The sequence below is a fragment of the Lepidochelys kempii genome, chromosome 6 (genome assembly GCF_965140285.1).
Source record: "Lepidochelys kempii isolate rLepKem1 chromosome 6, rLepKem1.hap1, whole genome shotgun sequence".
In the NCBI taxonomy this organism is placed as follows: Eukaryota; Metazoa; Chordata; order Testudines; family Cheloniidae; genus Lepidochelys; species Lepidochelys kempii.
In genome coordinates this window covers 131,941,590-131,960,531 of record NC_136385.1, presented here as the reverse complement: position 1 = coordinate 131,960,531, position 18,942 = coordinate 131,941,590, and the positions used below count along the sequence as shown (strand labels likewise).

The 18,942-nt window shown below is 45.9% G+C and overlaps 1 protein-coding gene across 1 annotated transcript; it reads right to left on the bottom strand.

The window, feature by feature from the left end:
* Positions 1 to 1,092: 1,092 nt before the first annotated feature.
* Positions 1,093 to 16,954, bottom strand: FKBP3 (FKBP prolyl isomerase 3). Its single transcript, XM_073350291.2, has 7 exons — positions 16,795 to 16,954; positions 15,338 to 15,439; positions 13,646 to 13,753; positions 11,662 to 11,797; positions 10,579 to 10,646; positions 7,781 to 7,878; positions 1,093 to 1,329 (listed from the first exon to the last, which is right to left on the bottom strand). Exons 1-7 carry the CDS (start codon positions 16,897 to 16,899, stop codon positions 1,275 to 1,277), a joined length of 672 nt encoding a protein of 223 aa, XP_073206392.2. The 5' UTR covers positions 16,900 to 16,954; the 3' UTR covers positions 1,093 to 1,274.
* Positions 16,955 to 18,942: the final 1,988 nt, after the last annotated feature.

Here is an 18,942-nt window from a genome sequence, read left to right as displayed (position 1 = left end):
TCGTCCTAAATTCTGAAGCAGAGATACAAGAGTCCTACAATGGAAGTCAAGGCTACAAAACAGAGTTGGTGTTCTGCAGTGCCCAGCCTGCAACAACCCAAGCAATGAGATGGGACTGTGGCGCTTGCCTGACCAGGCCTGATGCAAACACGTTGCAAACTTGCTCCCTGACTTCACTCAGCTGTAAAATCTGAGTATGTGTAATACCACCCCATGGACCTCTTCCTCTTTCACTACTGCAACACTTGGGATGCCACACTTCCTATGTATAAAAAACAAATGCAAACCAACCATAGATGCCACCTTAGATTGGGTATCTGAAAGTCTTAAAAACGACTAGGTAAGCACATAATGCATTTCATAAATGGGGAAACTGCACAGAAAATTTAAGTACCTTACCACAACTCTCACAAAACATCTGTTCTTGATTTTAAAATTGTCAGATGGAGAACCCACAGCAACTTATGGTCAATTGTTCCAATGGTTAATGAAAAAGGTCAAGAGGAACTAGATGCCATGACCTCCAGAGGGTTCAGCTAAATCTTGAGCAATGCCTGGAAGGTTACTGTGAGGTTCTTACTAATTTATTTCCTAGCGCTGTCTGTTTCTTTCTGCCCTCCCCCTTTCCAAATAGAGTCCAGTTTAGCTGACCACTAAAAAAATCCACTCTTGTGTCACTGCTGTGATCAGAAAGCTAAACTAAAGAAAACTTAGCCAACTGCAGTAAGAGGTTGGTAAGGCTGAAGAGGCTAATACATTCCTTGCTCAACCTATGGTGTTTTCCATGAGCCAAACTACAAAAGTGGAAAGACAGACACTGCTTACATGGATCTGAACCAGGCACTGCTAGGAGCTTAAAGGAGGTAGACATACAACAGCACTGAAGGGAGGGTTTAGCACCCAGGCCAACATGGAGGGAAAAATGCTGACAAAATTTAAGTGGGTTTCCCTTCCCCCTCATTGCAACAGATTCTACAAAGCCAACTTACAAATAGACCCAGCATCTGCTTCCACTGCAGAAGAACAGATTTTCCAGATAAGTTTACTGAAGTATGGAAGCACAAGGAAAAAAGAAGTCAAACTACCTGCATCTATAATCTGTTTTCTTTAGTGATGTTTTACTGTACAGCGATTGAGAAAAAAAACAAAATGATTTTCAATACAGAAGGCCATAGTTGTAACATTTCCTGAAGCAGTAAGAACAGAATTGCAGTTGGCAGATGTCTTCTCACTTATTGATGAATTCACAGCACTAAAGGAACAAATTCTTCGTATCAATCAATATCCACCAACTCAACTTCAAAAAAGAGCTTTGCATTTGGAGGAATCCTGTTTGCACAAGAGTTAAAGACATTTTAACATAATCCAGCTGGATATATGAACTGGCTAGATATAACTTGTGACTTACCACCTGTTGTTCAACCTGACACTTCAAAGTTTGACATTTCAGTAACCTCTAGCAAGAAAAGTTTTCACCTCCACTAGTTTACATGCTAAAAGCAAGCTATTAAATCATTCACTGTATCTGTAACATGGCAGTGACCATACGAAACACTCTGTGCCAACTGCTCAGCAGGTAGATTTCACAAGGTCTTAATGAAATGCTTGTGGCATGAGACTTTCCCCCTCGTAAAGCCCAGCTAGGGTAGTGATGTAAGCAAGTCAGGAGCTGCATAAAGCCATAAATCTTCCTCATTTTAGGGTACTATTAACGTTGCTGATTCAGCTTCTAGCAGGAAGAGGGGCAAAAGTAGCACAAGACTCCAGACAGAGCATCAACATGTCTCATTGGCAGAGCTGCAGGTCCAAAAAGAGCCACAAAGTAGGAGCAAGGGAAGAACTGTAGCCTCCAGCCATCTGTCAGCTATAGAGGGGGGAGCATGGCTGGGAGTCTGCTGAGCAGTTTTGCAATGGGTGTCCCTGTCTGCTTTCCATTAGCCCTGTTTGCTGATCTGGGAACATAAGAATGGCCATACTGGGTCAGACCAAAGGTCCACCCAGCCCACTATCCTGTCTACCGACAGGGGCCAATGCCAGGTGCCCCAGAGGGAGTGAACCTAACAGGTAATGATCAAGTGATCTCTCGTCTGCCATCCATCTCCACTCTCTGACAAACAGTGGCTAGGGACACCATTGCTTACCCATCCTGGCTAATAACCATTAATGGACTTAACCTCCACGAATTTATCCAGTTTTCTTTTAAACTCTGTTATAGTCCTAGCCTTCACAACCTCCTCAGGCAAGGAGTTCCACAGGTTGACTGTGCGCTGTGTGAAGAACTTCCTTTTATTTGTTTTAAACCTGCTGCCCATTAATTTCATTGGGTGGCCCCTAGTTCTTATATTATGGAAACAAGTAAATAACTTTTCCTTATTCATTTTCTCCACACCACTCATGATTTTATAGACCTCTATCATCTCCCCCCTTAGCCTCCTCTTTTCCAAGCTGAAAAATCCTAGCCGCTTTACCCTCTCCTCATATAGGACCCGTTCCAAACCCCAAATCATTTTAGTTGCCCTTTTCTGAACCTTTTCTAATGCCAGTATCTCTCTTTTGAGATGAGGGGACCACATCTGTACACAGTATTCAAGATGTGGGTGTACCATGGATTTATATAAGAGCAATAAGATATTCTCAGTCTTATTCTCTACCCCTTTTTTAATGATTCCTAACATCCTGTTTGCTTTTTTGACTGCTGCTGCACACTGTGTGGACATCTTCAGAGAACTATCCACAATGACTCCAAGATCTTTCTCCTGATTAGTTGTAGCTAAATTAGCCCCCAATCATATTGTATGTATAGTTGGGATTATTTTTTCCATTGTGCATTACATTTATCCACATTAATTAAATTAAATTTCTGTTGCCCAATCACTTAGTTTTGTGAGATCTTTTTGAAGTTCACAGTCTGCTTTGGGCTTAACTATCTTGAGCAGTTTAGTATCATCTGCAAACTTTGCCACCTCGCTATTTACCCCTTTCTCCAGATCATTTATGAATAAGTCGAATAGGATTGGTCCTAGGACTGACCCTTGGAGAACACCACTAGTTACCCCTTTCTCCAGATCATTTATGAATAAGTCGAATAGGATTGGTCCTAGGACTGACCCTTGGAGAACACCACTAGTTACCCCTCTCCTTTCTGAAAATTTACCATTTATTCCTCCCTTTGTTCCCTGTCTTTTAGCCAGTTCTCAATCCATGAAAGGATCATCCCTCTTATCCCATGACAATTTAATTTACGTAAGAACCTTTGGTGAGGGACCTTGTCAAAGACTTTCTGGAAATCTAAGTACACTATGTCCACTGGATCCCCCTTGTCCACATGTTTGTTGACCCCCTCAAAGAATTCTAATAGATCAGTAAGACATGATCTCCCTTTACAGAAACCATGTTGACTTTTGAACAACAATGTATGTTCTTCTATGTATCTGATCATTTTATTCTTTATGATTGTTTCAACTAATTTGCCCCATGCTGACGTTAGACTTACCGGTCTGTAACTGCCAGGATCACCTCTAGAGCCCTTCTTAAATAGTGGCATTACATTAGCTATCTTCCAGTCATTGGGTACAGTAGCTGGTTTAAAGGACAGGTTATAAACCATAGTTAAAAGAAAAGGAGTACTTGTGGCACCTTAGAAACTAACCAATTTATTTGAGCATGAGCTTTCGTGAGCTACAGCTCACTTCATCGGATGCATACTGTGGAAACCCAAGAGTTCTGAAAGAACTCAGATGTGAAACTGCGGAACTATTAACTTTGGTTAATAGTTCCGCAGTTTCACATCTGAGTTCTTTCAGAACTCTTGGGTGAATGCCATCTGGTCCCGGTGACTTGTTCCTGTTCAGTTTCTCAATTCCAAAACCTCCTCTAGTGTCACTTCAATCTGTGACAATTCCTCAGATTTGTCACCTACAAAAGACCGCTCAGGTTTGGGAATCTCCCTCACATCCTCAGCCGTGAAGACTGAAGCAAAGAATTCATTTAGTTTCTCTGCGATGACTTTATCGTCTTTAAGTGCTCCTTTTGTATCTCGATCGTCCAGAGGCCCCACTGGTTGTTTAGCGGGCTTCCTGCTTCTGAAGTACTTAAACATTTTGTTATTACCTTTTGAGATTTTGGCTACCTGGTCTTCAAATTCCTTTTTGGCTTTTCTTATTACATTTGACATTTAATTTGGCAGTGTTTTTAATTTGGCAGTGTTTATGCTCCTTTCTATTTACCTCACTAGGATTTGACTTCCACTTTTTAAAAGATGCCGTTTTATCTCTCACTACTTCTTTCACTTTGTTGTTAAGCCGCGGTGGCTCTTTTTTTAGTTCTTTTACTGTGTTTTTTAATTTGGGGTATATGTTGAAGTTGAGCCTCTATGATGGTGTCTTTGAAAAGTGTCCATGCAGCTTGCAGGGATTTTACTCTAGTCACTGGACCTTTTAATTTCTGTTTAACTAACCTCCTCGTTTTCGCATAGTTCCCCTTTCTGAAATTAAATGCCACAGTGTTGGACTGTTGAGGTGTTCTTCCCACCGTAGGAATGTTAAATGTTGTTATACTGTGGTCACTGTTTCCAAGCAGTCCTGTTATAGTTACGTCTTGGATCAGATCCTGCGCTCCACTCAGGACTAGGTCAGGAGTTGCCTCTCCCCTTGGGGGTTCCTGTACCAGCTGCTCCAAAGAGCAGTCATTTAAAGTATTGAGAAATTTTGTCTCTGCATTTCGTCCTGATGTGACATGTACCCAGTCAATATGGGGATAATTAAAATCCCCCACTATTATTGAGTTCTTTTATTTTGATAGCCTCTCTAATCTCCCTTCACATTTCATTGTCACTATCACTGTCCTGGTCAGGTGGTCGATAATAGATGACTACTGTTATATTCTTATTAGAGCATGGAATTACTATCCACAGAGATTCTATGGAACATGTGGATTCATTTAAGATTTTTATTTCATTTGATTCTACATTTTCTTTACCATATGGTGCCACTCCCCGCCCCTCCGCATGACGTGTTCTATCCTTCCAATATATTTTGTACCCCGGAATGATTGTGTCCCATTGATTGTCCTCACTCCACCCGGTTTCTGTGATGCCTATTACATCAATATCCTCCTTTAACACGAGGCACTCTAGTTCACCCATCTTATTATTTAGACTTCTAGCATTTGTGTACTTTAGCACTTTAAAAACTTGTCACTGCTTATTTGTCTGCCCTTTTCTGATGTGTCAGATTCTTTGTGAATGTTTCTCATCTGATCTGGCCCATACTTTGTCCTCTTCCATCCCCTCCTCCTGATTAAACCCTAGAGAATGTCTATCAATAGACTTGCCTCTAAGAGAAGTCTCTGTCCGACCCAGGTGTGCCTCTGCAGCCAGCGGCTCCTCCCCCCCGATCTCTTAGTTTAAAAACTACTCTGCAAACTTTTTAATGTTAAGTGTCAGCAGCCTGGATCCACTCTGGTTTAGGTGGAGCCCATCCTTCCTGTATAGGCTCCCCCTATCCGAAAAGTTTCTCCAGTTCCTAATAAATCTAAACTCCTCCTCTCTACACCATTGTCTCATGCACGCATTGAGACTCTGAAGCTCTGCCTGCCTACCTGGCCCTGCACATGGAACTGGTAGCATTTCTGAGAATGCCACCCTAGAGGTCCTGGATTTCAGTCTCTTTCCTGGCAGCCTAAATTTGGCCTCCAGGACATCTCTCTGACCCTTCCCTACATCATAGGTACCTACATGTACCACGACCACCAGCTCCTCCCCAGTGCTACATGTAAGTCTATCTAGATAACTCAGATCCGCAACCTTCACACCAGGCAGACAAATCACCAGGGGGCACAAGTTGAGATGCTGGAGACAAAGGGGGTATTTTCCCTTTCTCCCCCTCCTACCAGCAGCACAAAAAGCTAGCAAGGAACAGAGACAAGTAGGGAGTGTTCAGCAGGTCAGCCCACTCCTGTTTTCTCCTTGTGTCCTCCGGCCAGAGGCATTCTGGAACATAAGCGCAGATGAATCTCACTGCTTCCTCTTCTCTTTGCCGCTGAAGCAATGACAACAGACTTCTCTCTTTCTCCCACCCCGGTTGTTAAGAACATAAGAATGACCATACTGGGTCAGACCAATGGTCCAAGTAGCCCAGTATCCTGTCTTCTGACAGTGGTCAGTGCCAGAGGGAATGAACAGAACAGGGCAATCAAGTGATCCATCCTCAGTCATCCAATCCCAATTTCTGGCAGTCAGAGATTTAGGGACCCCAGAGCATGATATTGCATCCCTGACCAGCTTGGCTAATACCCATTGATGGACCTATCCTCCATGAACTTAATCTAATTTTTTTTTAACCCAGTTATAGTTTTGACCTTCACAACATCCTGTCAACGAGTTCCACAGGTTGACTGTGTGTGTGTGTTTTTTAACTAGTGTGACCAGGTATCCCATTTTTAAAGGGACAGTCCCATATTTAAGCCCCCCTGCAGGTGTCCCGACTTCTTAAAAACGTGCCTCCCTCTCCCCAGCCCTTGTTGCCTTGGGAAGACATGGTGCCAGGTACCAGGAGAGGCGGGTCTGTCCTAGGGGCCAAGCCAGGCATTGACAGTGGAGAGGGCTGGGCAGGGAGGGTCAGGTCGATTGGTCACCCCCACACCATGTGAGAGAGGTGTACAGGAGCGTGTGTGTGTGTGTCACCTTGCCACATGTGAACCCTAAAGCTTTAAAGATAAGGTAAATAAAAAGAATCCTACACAGTATTTCTTTTTAACAAGGGCTCAGTCAACTTGATGTTAATTGAATGTTTGTACTGCATAGTTCTGACTGATTGCCATTGAACTCGCTTGCATACGAGTTATTTTAACAGGTGCCCTGTATTCAGCATAGGAAAATATGGTCACCCTACTTTTAACCAGTTACTGATCCATGAGAGAACCTTCCCTCTTGTCCCATGACAGCTTACTTTGCTTAAGAGCCCGTGAGGAATCTTGTCAAAGGCTTCTTGAAAGTCCAAGTACACTATATCCACTGGATCCCCCTGGTCCATCCCCTCAAAGAATTCTAATAGAATCGGATTCCCCTTCATTTAAAGCACAGCAAGTTACCTCTTTACTACTTTTATATGGTCCCCAGATAGATCACTGAATTTGTTTCAGTGCTGGAGGTGGAAACATTTAGGAGAATGCATACTTACATACAGAGGAGAGAGGAAGAACTATGCCAATGAAGCTATGAATGGAAGAATGGCAAGTCATCCCTGTTCCCAAACTAGTGTCATGCCTCATTTAGGATGTCCTGCTCCTAGTTCAGCTAGGACACATTTTTAAAGCATAAACCGTCATTAGCATTTTGAAATCCATACATACATTAATTCCCCCATATTCACTTAGGCTTCCACCCTAAGCCAACCTGTAACTGCAAATGTATATTCCATTGCCAGATCCCTGCCTGCAAGGCCTTTGTCCTGCCAAGTGCGTGTTTGTGACAGCCAGTAGTACAAGTCTGCTCTTTTCCCACTGTATTAACTGCTAAGCAGAGGCAACAATCTCTGAAACAAGTGTGCATGGCAGGGGCTGCTGAAAGAGAGACAGAGAAAGAGCGAGCGCACACTCCAAAATGGTCCTGTTCTGTAAGTCAAGCACCATGTTGCTAACGTACACCCCGCCAGAAATCCATCTTTGCCTTGGTTATATGTTTCCAGCAGGAAAAATCTTACTGCAAAGAGACTTGAAGAATAACAAGGACGTTCCCAAAAGGTACATTCAATCCTGTTCATATTTTCAAGTAAAAGGATACTTGGCATCAGGCTGCCCTTTCTTCCCATAAGCCCATTCAGGTTCAATTTCCAGATGAGCCTTCTCCCCTTTAGTCATTGTCAACAGAGCTTCATCCCACTAAAAAAGAAAGTATGTTGTAACATGAACTTCAAAAAAAGATGTAATTTCCAACTCTATTCTTTTAAGTACTTGGGCTCTGCAGATGGCCTTCCAAGCAGTAGTGTTCGACAACTGGATTTTTCCTTTTAAAAAATGAAAATGTTCCCACAGTAACACCTGCTCAAGAGCTGTTCTAGGATTTACTGCCACGGATTTGGATTTATAGCCCAGGCACATACAGTACAGTGGAAACTAGCCTCTGAAGTTTAGTATCCCCTGATGTGAAGATACTAGTAGGCCAAATCTTTCTTATTTCAATAAGAATATGAAACTCAGAGTGTGTGTTTTCACAGATTCCACTTATTTTGGAATTTACAGATAAGCCGTTATCCAGCTGGGGTTTATGAAGTTTGATAACTAATTTTATCTCTCAGTGCTTGTCCCTCCCCATGCCAAACCTCATAGCTAGTGTTCAGAGTTTAGCACGGTATCAGCTTATCAGATAACAGGTGGTATTCAGATCTCAGCTGTTTGAGGTGTAGGGCAACAATCCAAGCATGGAAGTGTTATAGCAAGAGACTAAAGCTTATCACAAAAAACTGAAGCAAGTGGCACAAGACCAATGATATTTTGGGGGCATCCCCCTCCATAACTAGCTGTCACAGTACATCCATGCCGAGCCACAGCAGTCGTGCATGGCACTGGTGAGGAACCTGATCCTGCACTGAGAAATGCGGCAGGGCAGCCACCAAGTTACTACTGTCCAGTAATAGAAGGGAGGCAACGAGCAGAGCCTCTAGCTAAGCACCTCATTATGAGATGATACACCCACATCTCCTCAGACATACCCATGCAGCATCCACACCTGCCCCCATTCTCTAGGCTCTCCAAGGTAAGTAGGCAGGCAGTTGTGTAAAGGGCTTGAGACATCTGCTTTGTCCAGAGGACTATACCTAGGGCTTTACTTAGCTACCCATCCTTTAAAAAGTAGCCTTCACTTGCACTAGTGACAGACTGGAGCTCCATGTTGTGCCCTGTGCAAGGATCAAGCTTAAGTGCAAAGAAGTGTGATCAGGTCTTCAGAGTTCTGAAGTGAAATCCAGACACACCATACTGGCTCGCAGCTGTTCTTCTGACACCATGACACGCATCAGAGCTTGGGAATAGTTCAGGATACTGTTTAGCTCGTCTGTTCAGCTGTGGCATGAGGGGTGACTGAGTGGATAGAAGAGGGGCTCTGGCGGGAGATAAGGATATGTTGACTGACCTGTCAGGTTACTGGAACCAGCACATACTGTCAATTTGCATTGTGGTAGGGCTAGATGCACAAAGGGACTTGGGTGCCTAGATGCCTCTTTAGGCACAATTGACATTCACAAAACCACCACTCAGCTGCCACCAAACCTTCTAGGCACCTAAATCACCACTTCATGCATAGGTTTCCACGGGTGGGCAAGCTTGTCGGAGCCCTCACTCAGGCAAGCCTTATCGGATTTCTCAAACTAGGCATCTCTCACCTACAGGGCCAGTCTGGTATATATGCTCTCAGAAGACTTAACTTGCATATGACAGCCCAGGGCAAAGTTAGGAACTCTGGGGGCTATCTGTACCAGAATACCCATTAGCTCAGTGGTTAGGGCCCTGACCTGGGTTGCGTGACAGCCACTCAGCCTGATTTGGAGCAGGGATTTGGCCCCAGGGCCCCCACATGCCAGGAGAGTGCCCTAACCACCAAGTACCTGACTATTCTGTGGCAGGTCTATTGCTTTTGTTGGTGCTGGTCCACTATCTAAAAAAACCTGACTATACACTGGAGCAGGGCCTTGAACTTGACTTCCTAACCATTTGGGTACTGAGATACTTGCTAACTCTCTTTTTTTCTGCCCTAATGAATATTAATTATACAGAGAAACCCTCCTCTCCCCCATAGGGCACTCAACTGAAACATGGGAGACCTGGGTTCCAGTCCCTGCTCTAAATCAGACAGTGCAGGGATCTGAAAACAGGACCCTTGCATCCCAAGTGAGTGCCCTGACCACTGCGCTATTTGCTGTAGTGGGGTGGTGGCCTGTCTCTCTGGCATATCACAAGAAAGGGCTGATCTTGCTTAGGCCCTGACTCCAGGAGAGGTATCACGGTGGAGAATTCCAAGCAGAGAGAGGTGCCTCTCTCCATTCTGTCAGTCAGGTGCCTAAGGTCTGGACCAATGGGGATTAGGCACCTGCATATCACTGTGGATCTGGGCCCTAAGCCCCAGTCCTTTCTTCTGCATTTCACACTTCTGCTTAGGTTTCCTGGCTCAGCTTGCTGAGTTCTGAGAATCCCTTTCTTAGGCGCCTCACTCAGGGCTGTGAATTCTACTAGATGTAGGACCCCTAGCAGTTAGACTCCTTTGTGAACTCAGCCTGTCGCACACAGGGGTTCCAATCAAGGTTCACTGTGCTACGTGCTGTACAAATATCTAACACACTGTCTCTGACCCAAAGATCATACACTCAAATACTGCTGTCCACGTGTTTAGTTATGGAGAGGGCCTAGCACTGGGAAGTTAGATGAGGGCATTTATATAAAAACTGAAATAAAACATATTCCTGGCATAAGAGCTGTAAACTCACTCTCTTCTCCAGATAATTCAGAGAAGCACACCAACAGGTAAACCTACAGACCGAGGACTTCATCAGACTTTGACACAGACAGATTTTTATGTGGTTTACTTACGCCTCTGATAACTTTTCCTACACCAACTTTGAAGCTTAAAGGTTTGGCTCCTTTTTTCTTCTTTGAACCTGAAAGACACTTGTAGATACATTTATTCAGCCAAAGTCAAGTCACTAACTAGCTCACGCTAATAGTTCTGACTAGAACTACCACTACAGTTATGCACCACAAATATCTACTGCACCGAGATACAGATTATAGATGAGCTGTAAATGAATTTCCCCATGTTTCATATCATTTAATCATTCAAAATAGCAGCGAAATAGCAAACAATGGGGCAAATTCACTCTTGATGCAAGCGCTCATAGTTTCTTTAAACCAGTGAAGTTGCACTAACACCAGAGCTGATACTGAAGTAACAAACAGAGATCTATTTTTATGGTATTAGAAATGCAGGCAGGTACTGTATTTGGCAAGCAACATGTTCAATAAAATCAGCAGGGAACCAATTTTATGTACAATGTCTGGAGCAGAAAAACAGACTGTAAAACAATGATCTGAATCTTGCATAGTATTGCAATTACAACCTATTACTTTTAACAGTGCTCTAAAACGGCTGCAAAATTTATGTTTCTAGCACTTGTTTCCCCCATAAGCTATGTATTTTACACACTTATCCCCAAAGCCTCTTTGCATTTAACTGATAATTATACAAGCTGTCTGTTTGGGCAGCTAAATAAGCTACCACCACTCAGGCTCTATAGCTAAACAGAGTTTTATGAATTAAAAGCCTTTATCTCTGCCCTTCTGCAAAGCCACAGGACTGACTAAATCAGTGTGTTTCACATTATCCATGGCCTGGAAATACCATATGTAGCCTATGGCAAGATGCAGGGATCATGTTATAAAAAGTGAGTCCTCAAAGAATACCCTGCTTTCTCTCTTGGAAAGATTCATCCCAATAACTGACAGCAACAGGACACGGGGCAGAAGCAGTTTCTTAGGACCCAGGCTATTCAAGCCTTTAAGAAGCATAAAGACAACTTGGTGACTAGCGTTCCAGCTAATTTCTTCCACTCATACGTTGTGGAAACTATCTGAACTCTTTAAACCTGCAAGACCTTGTTATCCAGGTGACCTTACTTGTTTGAATATTGGTATCGAAGACAGTCCCATCCTGTAACTTTCCCGTATACCAGCAATGAACGACATCTCCTTTTTTGGGAAAGTTAGTTTTATCCCCCTTTTTCAGAACTGATTTTGTATATTTTGGTGGACCCTGAATTAAGATAGAAATAGAGAATTACCACAACCTTAATGACTCGTCCCAAGTTACCAACAAAGCACAAGATGGACTAACTGAAGCTAATTGAGTTTAAGCCACTGAACGAACCACATTCAGATACTAAGGTGAACAGCACCCTGTCATAAATATAAAGGGAAGGGTAAACCCCTTTGAAATCCCTCCTGGCCAGGGGAAAGCTCCTCTCACCTGTAAAGGGTTAAGAAGCTAAAGGTAACCTCGCTGGCACCTGACCAAAATGACCAATGAGGAGACAAGATACTTTCAAAAGCTGGGAAGAGGGAGAGAAACAAAGGGTCTGTGTATGTCTGTAGTCGTCTTGGCCAGGGACAGAACAGGAATGGAGTCTTAGAACTTTTAGTAAGTAATCTACCTAGGTATGTGTTAGATTATGATTTCTTTAAATGGCTGAGAAAAGAATTGTGCTGAATAGAATAACTATTTCTGTCTGTGTATCTTTTTTGTAACTTAAGGTTTTGCCTAGAGGAGTTCTCTATGTTTTTGAATCTAATTACCCTGTAAGATATCTACCATCCTGATTTTACAGGGGGGATTTCTTTATTTCTATTTACTTCTATTTTTTATTAAAAGTCTTCTTGTAAAACACTGAATGCTTTTTCATTGTTCTCAGATCCAAGGGTTTGGGTTTGTGGTCACCTATGCAAATTGGTGAGGCTTTTTATCCAACATTTCCCAGGAAAGGGGGGGGTGCAAGTGTTGGGAGGATTGTTCATTGTTCTTAAGATCCAAGGGTCTGGGTCTGTAGTCACCTAGGCAAATTGGTGAGGCTTTTTACCAAACCTTGTCCAGGAAGTGGGGTGCAAGGTTTTGGGAAGTATTTTGGGGGGAAGGACGCGTCCAAACAGCTCTTCCCCAGTAACCAGTATTAGTTTGGTGGTGGTAGCGGCCAGTCCAAGGATAACGGGGGTAATATTTTGTACCTTGGGGAAGTTTTGACCTAAGCTGGTAAAGATAAGCTTAGGAGGTTTTCATGCAGGTCCCCACATCTGTACCCTAGAGTTCAGAGTGGGGGAGGAACCTTGACACACCCATATATGCTTTTAAATTAATATAGTCTGTATGGTACTTTAGCATCCTTTGGGAAGGAAAGGGTTATATAAATGTAGTCTATGCCAAACCAAGATTGGTCCTGATGCCGAAGTTATTTAAAACTTTGGGGAGAAATCTGCATGAGAATAACTACTGGCTCAAAATATGCTGGGTAAGTGAGAAGTTAAATTAAGGTCCAATTTTTCAATCAGATGAGGGTCTTCCAGAAAACTACAAATACAGACTTATGAAGAACAACAACTTGTAAATAAACACTTCACAGCTGTCACTTCTGGTGAGAAAGCAAACCAAGAGCACTCAATTTCTCTTTACCAGTTTGTATATGGTACGCTGCTCAGCTCTCTTAACATCACTGAAAATGTCTTCATGGGGCTTTGGCCCTCAAATGTACCCCTGTCCAGTTAGTGACTATTCCAACAAGAGAGAAAATGCTGAGGGGATACATTGTACCAATAAAAGAAACATTTTGCAGTCATATTAACACTTTCTGCTTGGATACTGCCATCCAACCAGAAATCCCACTAGTGAATGTTTGTCCGCCGTACCACTTCACTTCCAAGAACTGTTGTGTTCATCTTAAACAATTTCAGAATCAATTTATGGATCCATTCCAGGCTGCATGCTTTATTACCAATCCCCCTCAACCCAGCCCACTCAAATTCTCTACCTTTTATAATTCAAGGTTTCAAAAGCATTTATTCTACTACATAGGCAGTAGTCCTAATCTAAGAAAGAGTAGTTTTCTATACAAACCTCATCAACAATCTCTTCAGGCTTAGTTTCTTTTGCCTTGTCTTCATCAATTTTGACGTTCTTTACCTGTTCCGTCACTTTATCTGCACTCTCTGTGCCTTTAAAGCGCTGTAAGGAAAGCATTTATCATTACCTGCTACATAAAAGGATACGAAATCCTTCAAAAGGCTGTCAAAATCTACTTTACAGCTTTTATATACTTAAGGACCAGTTCTGGAGGAGAAACAACCATGGATTCCAATAGTCAGCAGTATTAAGGCTCTACAATGGACCTAGGTCAGATATGGGGTGATCATTTAATGAAAAGTGTTTGCCCACAGGTGATATTTTTCTGTGACAGTTCATTCAAGAGAGTAGTGACTGTCTGGTTTCACCCATATAGCTGTTATAGGGGCATTTAGCGTAATGGATGAGGTACGCCACCTTGTTGTGATAGGCATGTGTAGGACCCAGGGATCCTGAGAGGTGTGTTGTGGGGGGTACTAGAGGGCCACTTCACCTTGAATGGTCTCTTAGATTAGAATATGTAACTACTGATGTGAAACAATCAGTTCTACATTGTACTTAGTTGCTATGCTCCGAGTACCTTTCCCAAACCTGGCCTCTTTCACTAACAGACGTTAGTCCAATAGAAGATATTACCTCACCTCTCTAATAACCTGGGATCAAGGTGACTAAAACACTGCAAACTGAAATACGAGTTATTTAAATATGTATAATGATGCAGGATATTTATAAAGGATAAAAAATGTCACATGTTTTCTGACAACTGAAGATGCCCAGGATGTATTTGCATGACTGGTTATCTTAATTTGCTTTGAAGGGCATGCATAATCAAAACATGTTCCTCTAGATTAAAAAAATATATATTCAAATGATCTGAATTTTGATGGGTCAAAGGAAAAATTCAAAACCCAGCAAAACCATCACTCACTGAGAACTACTTATATACCAAGTGTCAGCTATCAAACTTCATCCATGTTTGTGTTAGTCTGTGAATTGTGGTAATACCCTTTTAAAAAGTTCTATTAACTTGGTTTAACTTGAACAAGTAGTGTTTCTGATAGCACACCCTATAAATAACATGCACAGAATTTTTAAGTTACTTTTATCAAATATCTGGGTGTTTCTGTTCCCGTAATGATGTTCAGAAGGCCCCTTGTTGAGATCTGAAAGCAGTATCAGACTCTTTCCCCTCTAGCCCCTTCCTCTCTGAGCACACACTATCTGTCTCTTCAGTTCCAATTTTGTTGCTGTTATTAGCAAGAGTGTGCAGGAAACAGCAAGAACAAAGGATCAACAGAGGATGAAATTGACTATAGAGAGTGCTGTCAAACATATAAAGCAAAGCACAGAGAAAAATCTCATCTTTCAGTTACAAATGACTGCCTTAGCAGCCACAGCAGGCACTCGCTATTCCAATGCAAGTGTGATTGTGAAGTTGACAATGTCCCTTTAAATAGATGAACACTATTTTCACGCACTCAAATGAAAAGCAGCAAGAATTTTGCTCAAAGTTCGAAAACAAAAATATGCTTCAGCTGCAGAACAATTCAGCCAAACAGGCAAATGGTTTGGAGAACGTGGAAATGAGGCTAGAACGAAAACCATCTGTGTTCTCAGTCACAAGCAAGTGCTATAAGAACGAGGGGCTTTTTGTCCCATACAGGCCTAGGAAAGGCAGGTACTCACCTGAGTTTCAAAGAGCTGGTTATAGGCCGTAACTAACTGGTCCTTGGTCGCAGTCTTGGCCACATTTTTTATTTGTCCCAGTAACTTGTGTTCTGCAAGAAACTAGAGACAAGAAGGGGAAACTTAGCTGAGTTGCCAGGGCTTTCCGTGCCCGCAGTCTGCTGCGAAAGGGCCCTGGGGTGCTAGCACTGCTGGGGGTGGCAGGTTGCACTCGGAGAGTTGGGGGCTCTCACAGGATGGACCTGTCACTCCCTTGGGGGTGCCTGGGTGGGTGGAGTGGTGGTGTCCGGCCAGAGTGGAGTCGGAGGTGGGGGTGTCATGGGGACTAGCTGGGATGGAGTCGAGAGACAGGGGCAGCCTGGGGGTGAAGTTGGAGGTGGTCATGTTCTCCTGCTGGGGTGGAACCAGGGGACCGGGCCAGAGGAGCGGGCATGGGATCCTGCAGGGGATGAGCTGGAGGATCTGGTTGCAACGAGTTGGGTGGCGGAGAAGGGTGAAGCTGTAGAGGATCCTGGGGTCCAGGTGCGGGGGGGCAGACTGGGGAGGATCGTGGAGTCCGGCCAAGGTGAGGCGCAGGCGCGGGAGGAACGGGGGCAGGGCGGGCGAGGGGAGGGGTGGGGGCGGGCGAGGGGAGGGGAGGGGCGAGGCGGGGGCGAGGGGCCCAGCCGGGGCGGGGCGCGGGAGGAACGGGGGCGGGGGAGGCGAGGGGGGAGCAGGGGCGAGGGGAGGGCGAGGCAGGGGGGGAGCGGGGGGGCCGGGCCGGGGCGAGGCAGGGGCGAGGTGAGGGAGGAGCGGGAGCAGGGAGGGCGAGGCGAGAGGGGAGCGGGGGACCGGGGCGAGGCGAGGTGTGGGAGGAAAGGGGGCGGGGGGTCCGGCCGGGGCGAGCGGAGGGGGCCCGGCTGGGGCGAGGCGAGCGGGGGGCGGGGGGTCCAGCCGGAGGGAGGAGGGGGCGGCGGGGGGGTCCGGCCGGGGCGAGCGGAGGGGGCGGCGGGGGGGCCCGGCTGGGGAGAGGCGGGGGGGACCGGGGGGCCCGGCCGGGGCGAGCGGAGGGGGCAGCGGGGGGGCCCGGCCGGAGGGAGGCGGGGGCGAGGCGGGGGGGGGCCGGGGGGGCCGGCCGGGGCGAGCGGAGGGGGCGGCGGGGGAGCCCGGCCGGGGCGAGCGGAGGGGGCGGCGGGGGCGAGGCGAGCGGGGGGTCCGGCCGGGGCGAGCGGAGGGGGGGCCCGGCTGGGGCGAGGCGGGGGGGGCCGGGGGGCCCGGCCGGGGCGAGCGGAGGGGGCGGCGGGGGGGGCCCGGCTGGGGGGGGCGGGGGCGAGGCGAGCGGGGGGCGGGGGGTCCGGCGGCCGGGGGGGGGCAGGTCCGGATGGCCGCGGGTCCGGCCGCGCCTTGCGCAGCTGCCCTCAGGAGGGCGCGGGAGCGGCCGCCGCGAGCCGCGGGCCCCTCCCCCGCTCCGCCCGTACCGCCTGCGCCGCGTGCTCCTGCAGGAACTTGATCAGGTCCTTCTTGGGCAGCGCCTCGCTGCGCAGCTCCTGCGCGCCCCACTGCCGCGGCGGGGTCGCCGCCATCTTGCTGCGCCGCGCCCCCCGCCTCCGTCGCAGGGCTCCCGCGCAGCGCCTGGCCGGGGGCGGGGCGAGGGACCAGAGGGCTGGGGGAGGGGCCTGGGCTGGGGGGCGGGGCCAGAGGGGCGGGGCGGGGTCTGGGCTTGGGGGTGGGGCCGAAGGGGTAAAGGAGGTGCTTGGGGTTGGTGGGCGGGGCCAGTGGGGTCGGGGAGGGGCCTGGTCTTGGTGGGCGGGGCCAGAGGGGTGGCAGGTAGAGTAATCTTTACCCATTTTAAGAACAGGAGGACTTGTGGCACCTTAGAGACTAACCAATTTATTTGAGCACGAGCTTTCGTGAGCTACAGCTCACTTCATCGGATGCAGCCTTTTCTTTTTGCGGATACAGACTAGCACGGGTGTTACTCTGAAACCTGTCCTTATCCATTTTGACTCTCTGGGTATAATTAAAGCACCAGAACCCCCATTGTGTGGGTGAGGTTGTACCAGTCATGACAAAGGACAGTTTGAATATTCTGAGAGAAGGTGGGTGAGGTAATATATTTATTGGACCAACTTCTATTGGTGAAAGAGACAAGCTTTCAAGCCATACAGAGCTCTTCTTGAAGGTTGGCAGCTGGCTCCTCCTGGCTGAAGGGAAGAGCTGCTCTCTAGGCATCCAGCTACAGAAATGAAGAAGCTATTAATATGCAGGTACAATCAAAGAGAAGCAACATCTTGTGGTGACTTGCAATCTGCAGTGGAAACTTTACTGTGCTTCACTTTATTTAACTGTGATGCTGTTCAAAGTGGTAGAAAGATAACAGGGCAAGAATGGGTTACTTAAAATATTTAATTATTTCAAGCAGAAAGTAAATCATAGAATCACAGGGTTAGAAGGGATGGTAAGGATCATCTAGTCTAACCGCCTGCCAATATGCAGGATTTGTTGTGTCTAAAATCTGCTTGTTTATGAAGCAAGGGTGGGCATGAGGAAGAATCTGTTGTCCGTGGGACTAGGAGGCAGGTCCCCACTGCAATTCTACTTTTCAAACTTCTCCACAGTACTCAGTGCATAATTAGTAATTATTTTCTAGACAGCCACATCTGTAGCAGTCCAGCTTCCAGTGGACTGTTCCGTAACTGAGAAGAGGATAAGGAAACTGATTCTAACTGTAAATAATGGGATGACATGAAAACACAACTATCCTAGAGCTGTCATTAGAAGACTTTATAACCTAAATATTGGCAAAAGGTATGTAATGCTGCTTGTCATTATGTACTGGTAGTCAATCTATTTTCTTATAACGTGTTGAACCCTTGTGGTACCTGACTAGCTGTTTGTCAGGGTGTGCAGTGTTTATCACACTATCTTTCTTTACTGTAAAAAGAACAGGAGTACTTGTGGCACCTGAGAAACTAACAAATTTATTTGAGCTACAGCTCAGTTCATTGGATGCATGCAGTAGAAAATACAGTGGGGAGATGTTATATACACAGAGAACATGAAACAATGGGTGTTGAAGTGAGCTGTAGCTCACGAATGAGCTGTAGCTCAGGAAAGCTTATGCTCAAATCATTTGTTAGTCTCTAAGGTGCCACAAGTCCTCCTTTTCTTTTTGCGGATACAGACTAACACAGCTGTTACTCTGAAACCTTTCTTTACTGTGTTATTATCACGGAAATTGGTTTAAGAGACAGTCTGATAAAATGCCTGATTAGAGTTTTGCCAGCATTTTAAACAGGAGCATGACTCGTGCATGACGGGTCAGTGAAAGAGGTGAATAACTTCTGTTCGGTTCTGTTCCCCTTGGCCTGGTTCCGCATTCGTAAAGTGATGGCTAGTAAGTTTCCAGCCCGGTACATACTATGATTGACAGTGCAGAAGCAATACTGTGGGTAGTCTTCCAGCACAGGCTCCCTGAACAACATGCACAGGGACTAGAACATCTGGGAAGGCGGGACTGGGTCCTGGTGGCTTTAGCCAGCGCTTGGGTTGCACGTGCCTTCCCTCCAGGGGACTTGGTCAAGCTCTTAAACGGACTACATTTCCCAGCATGCCGTAGCGGATGC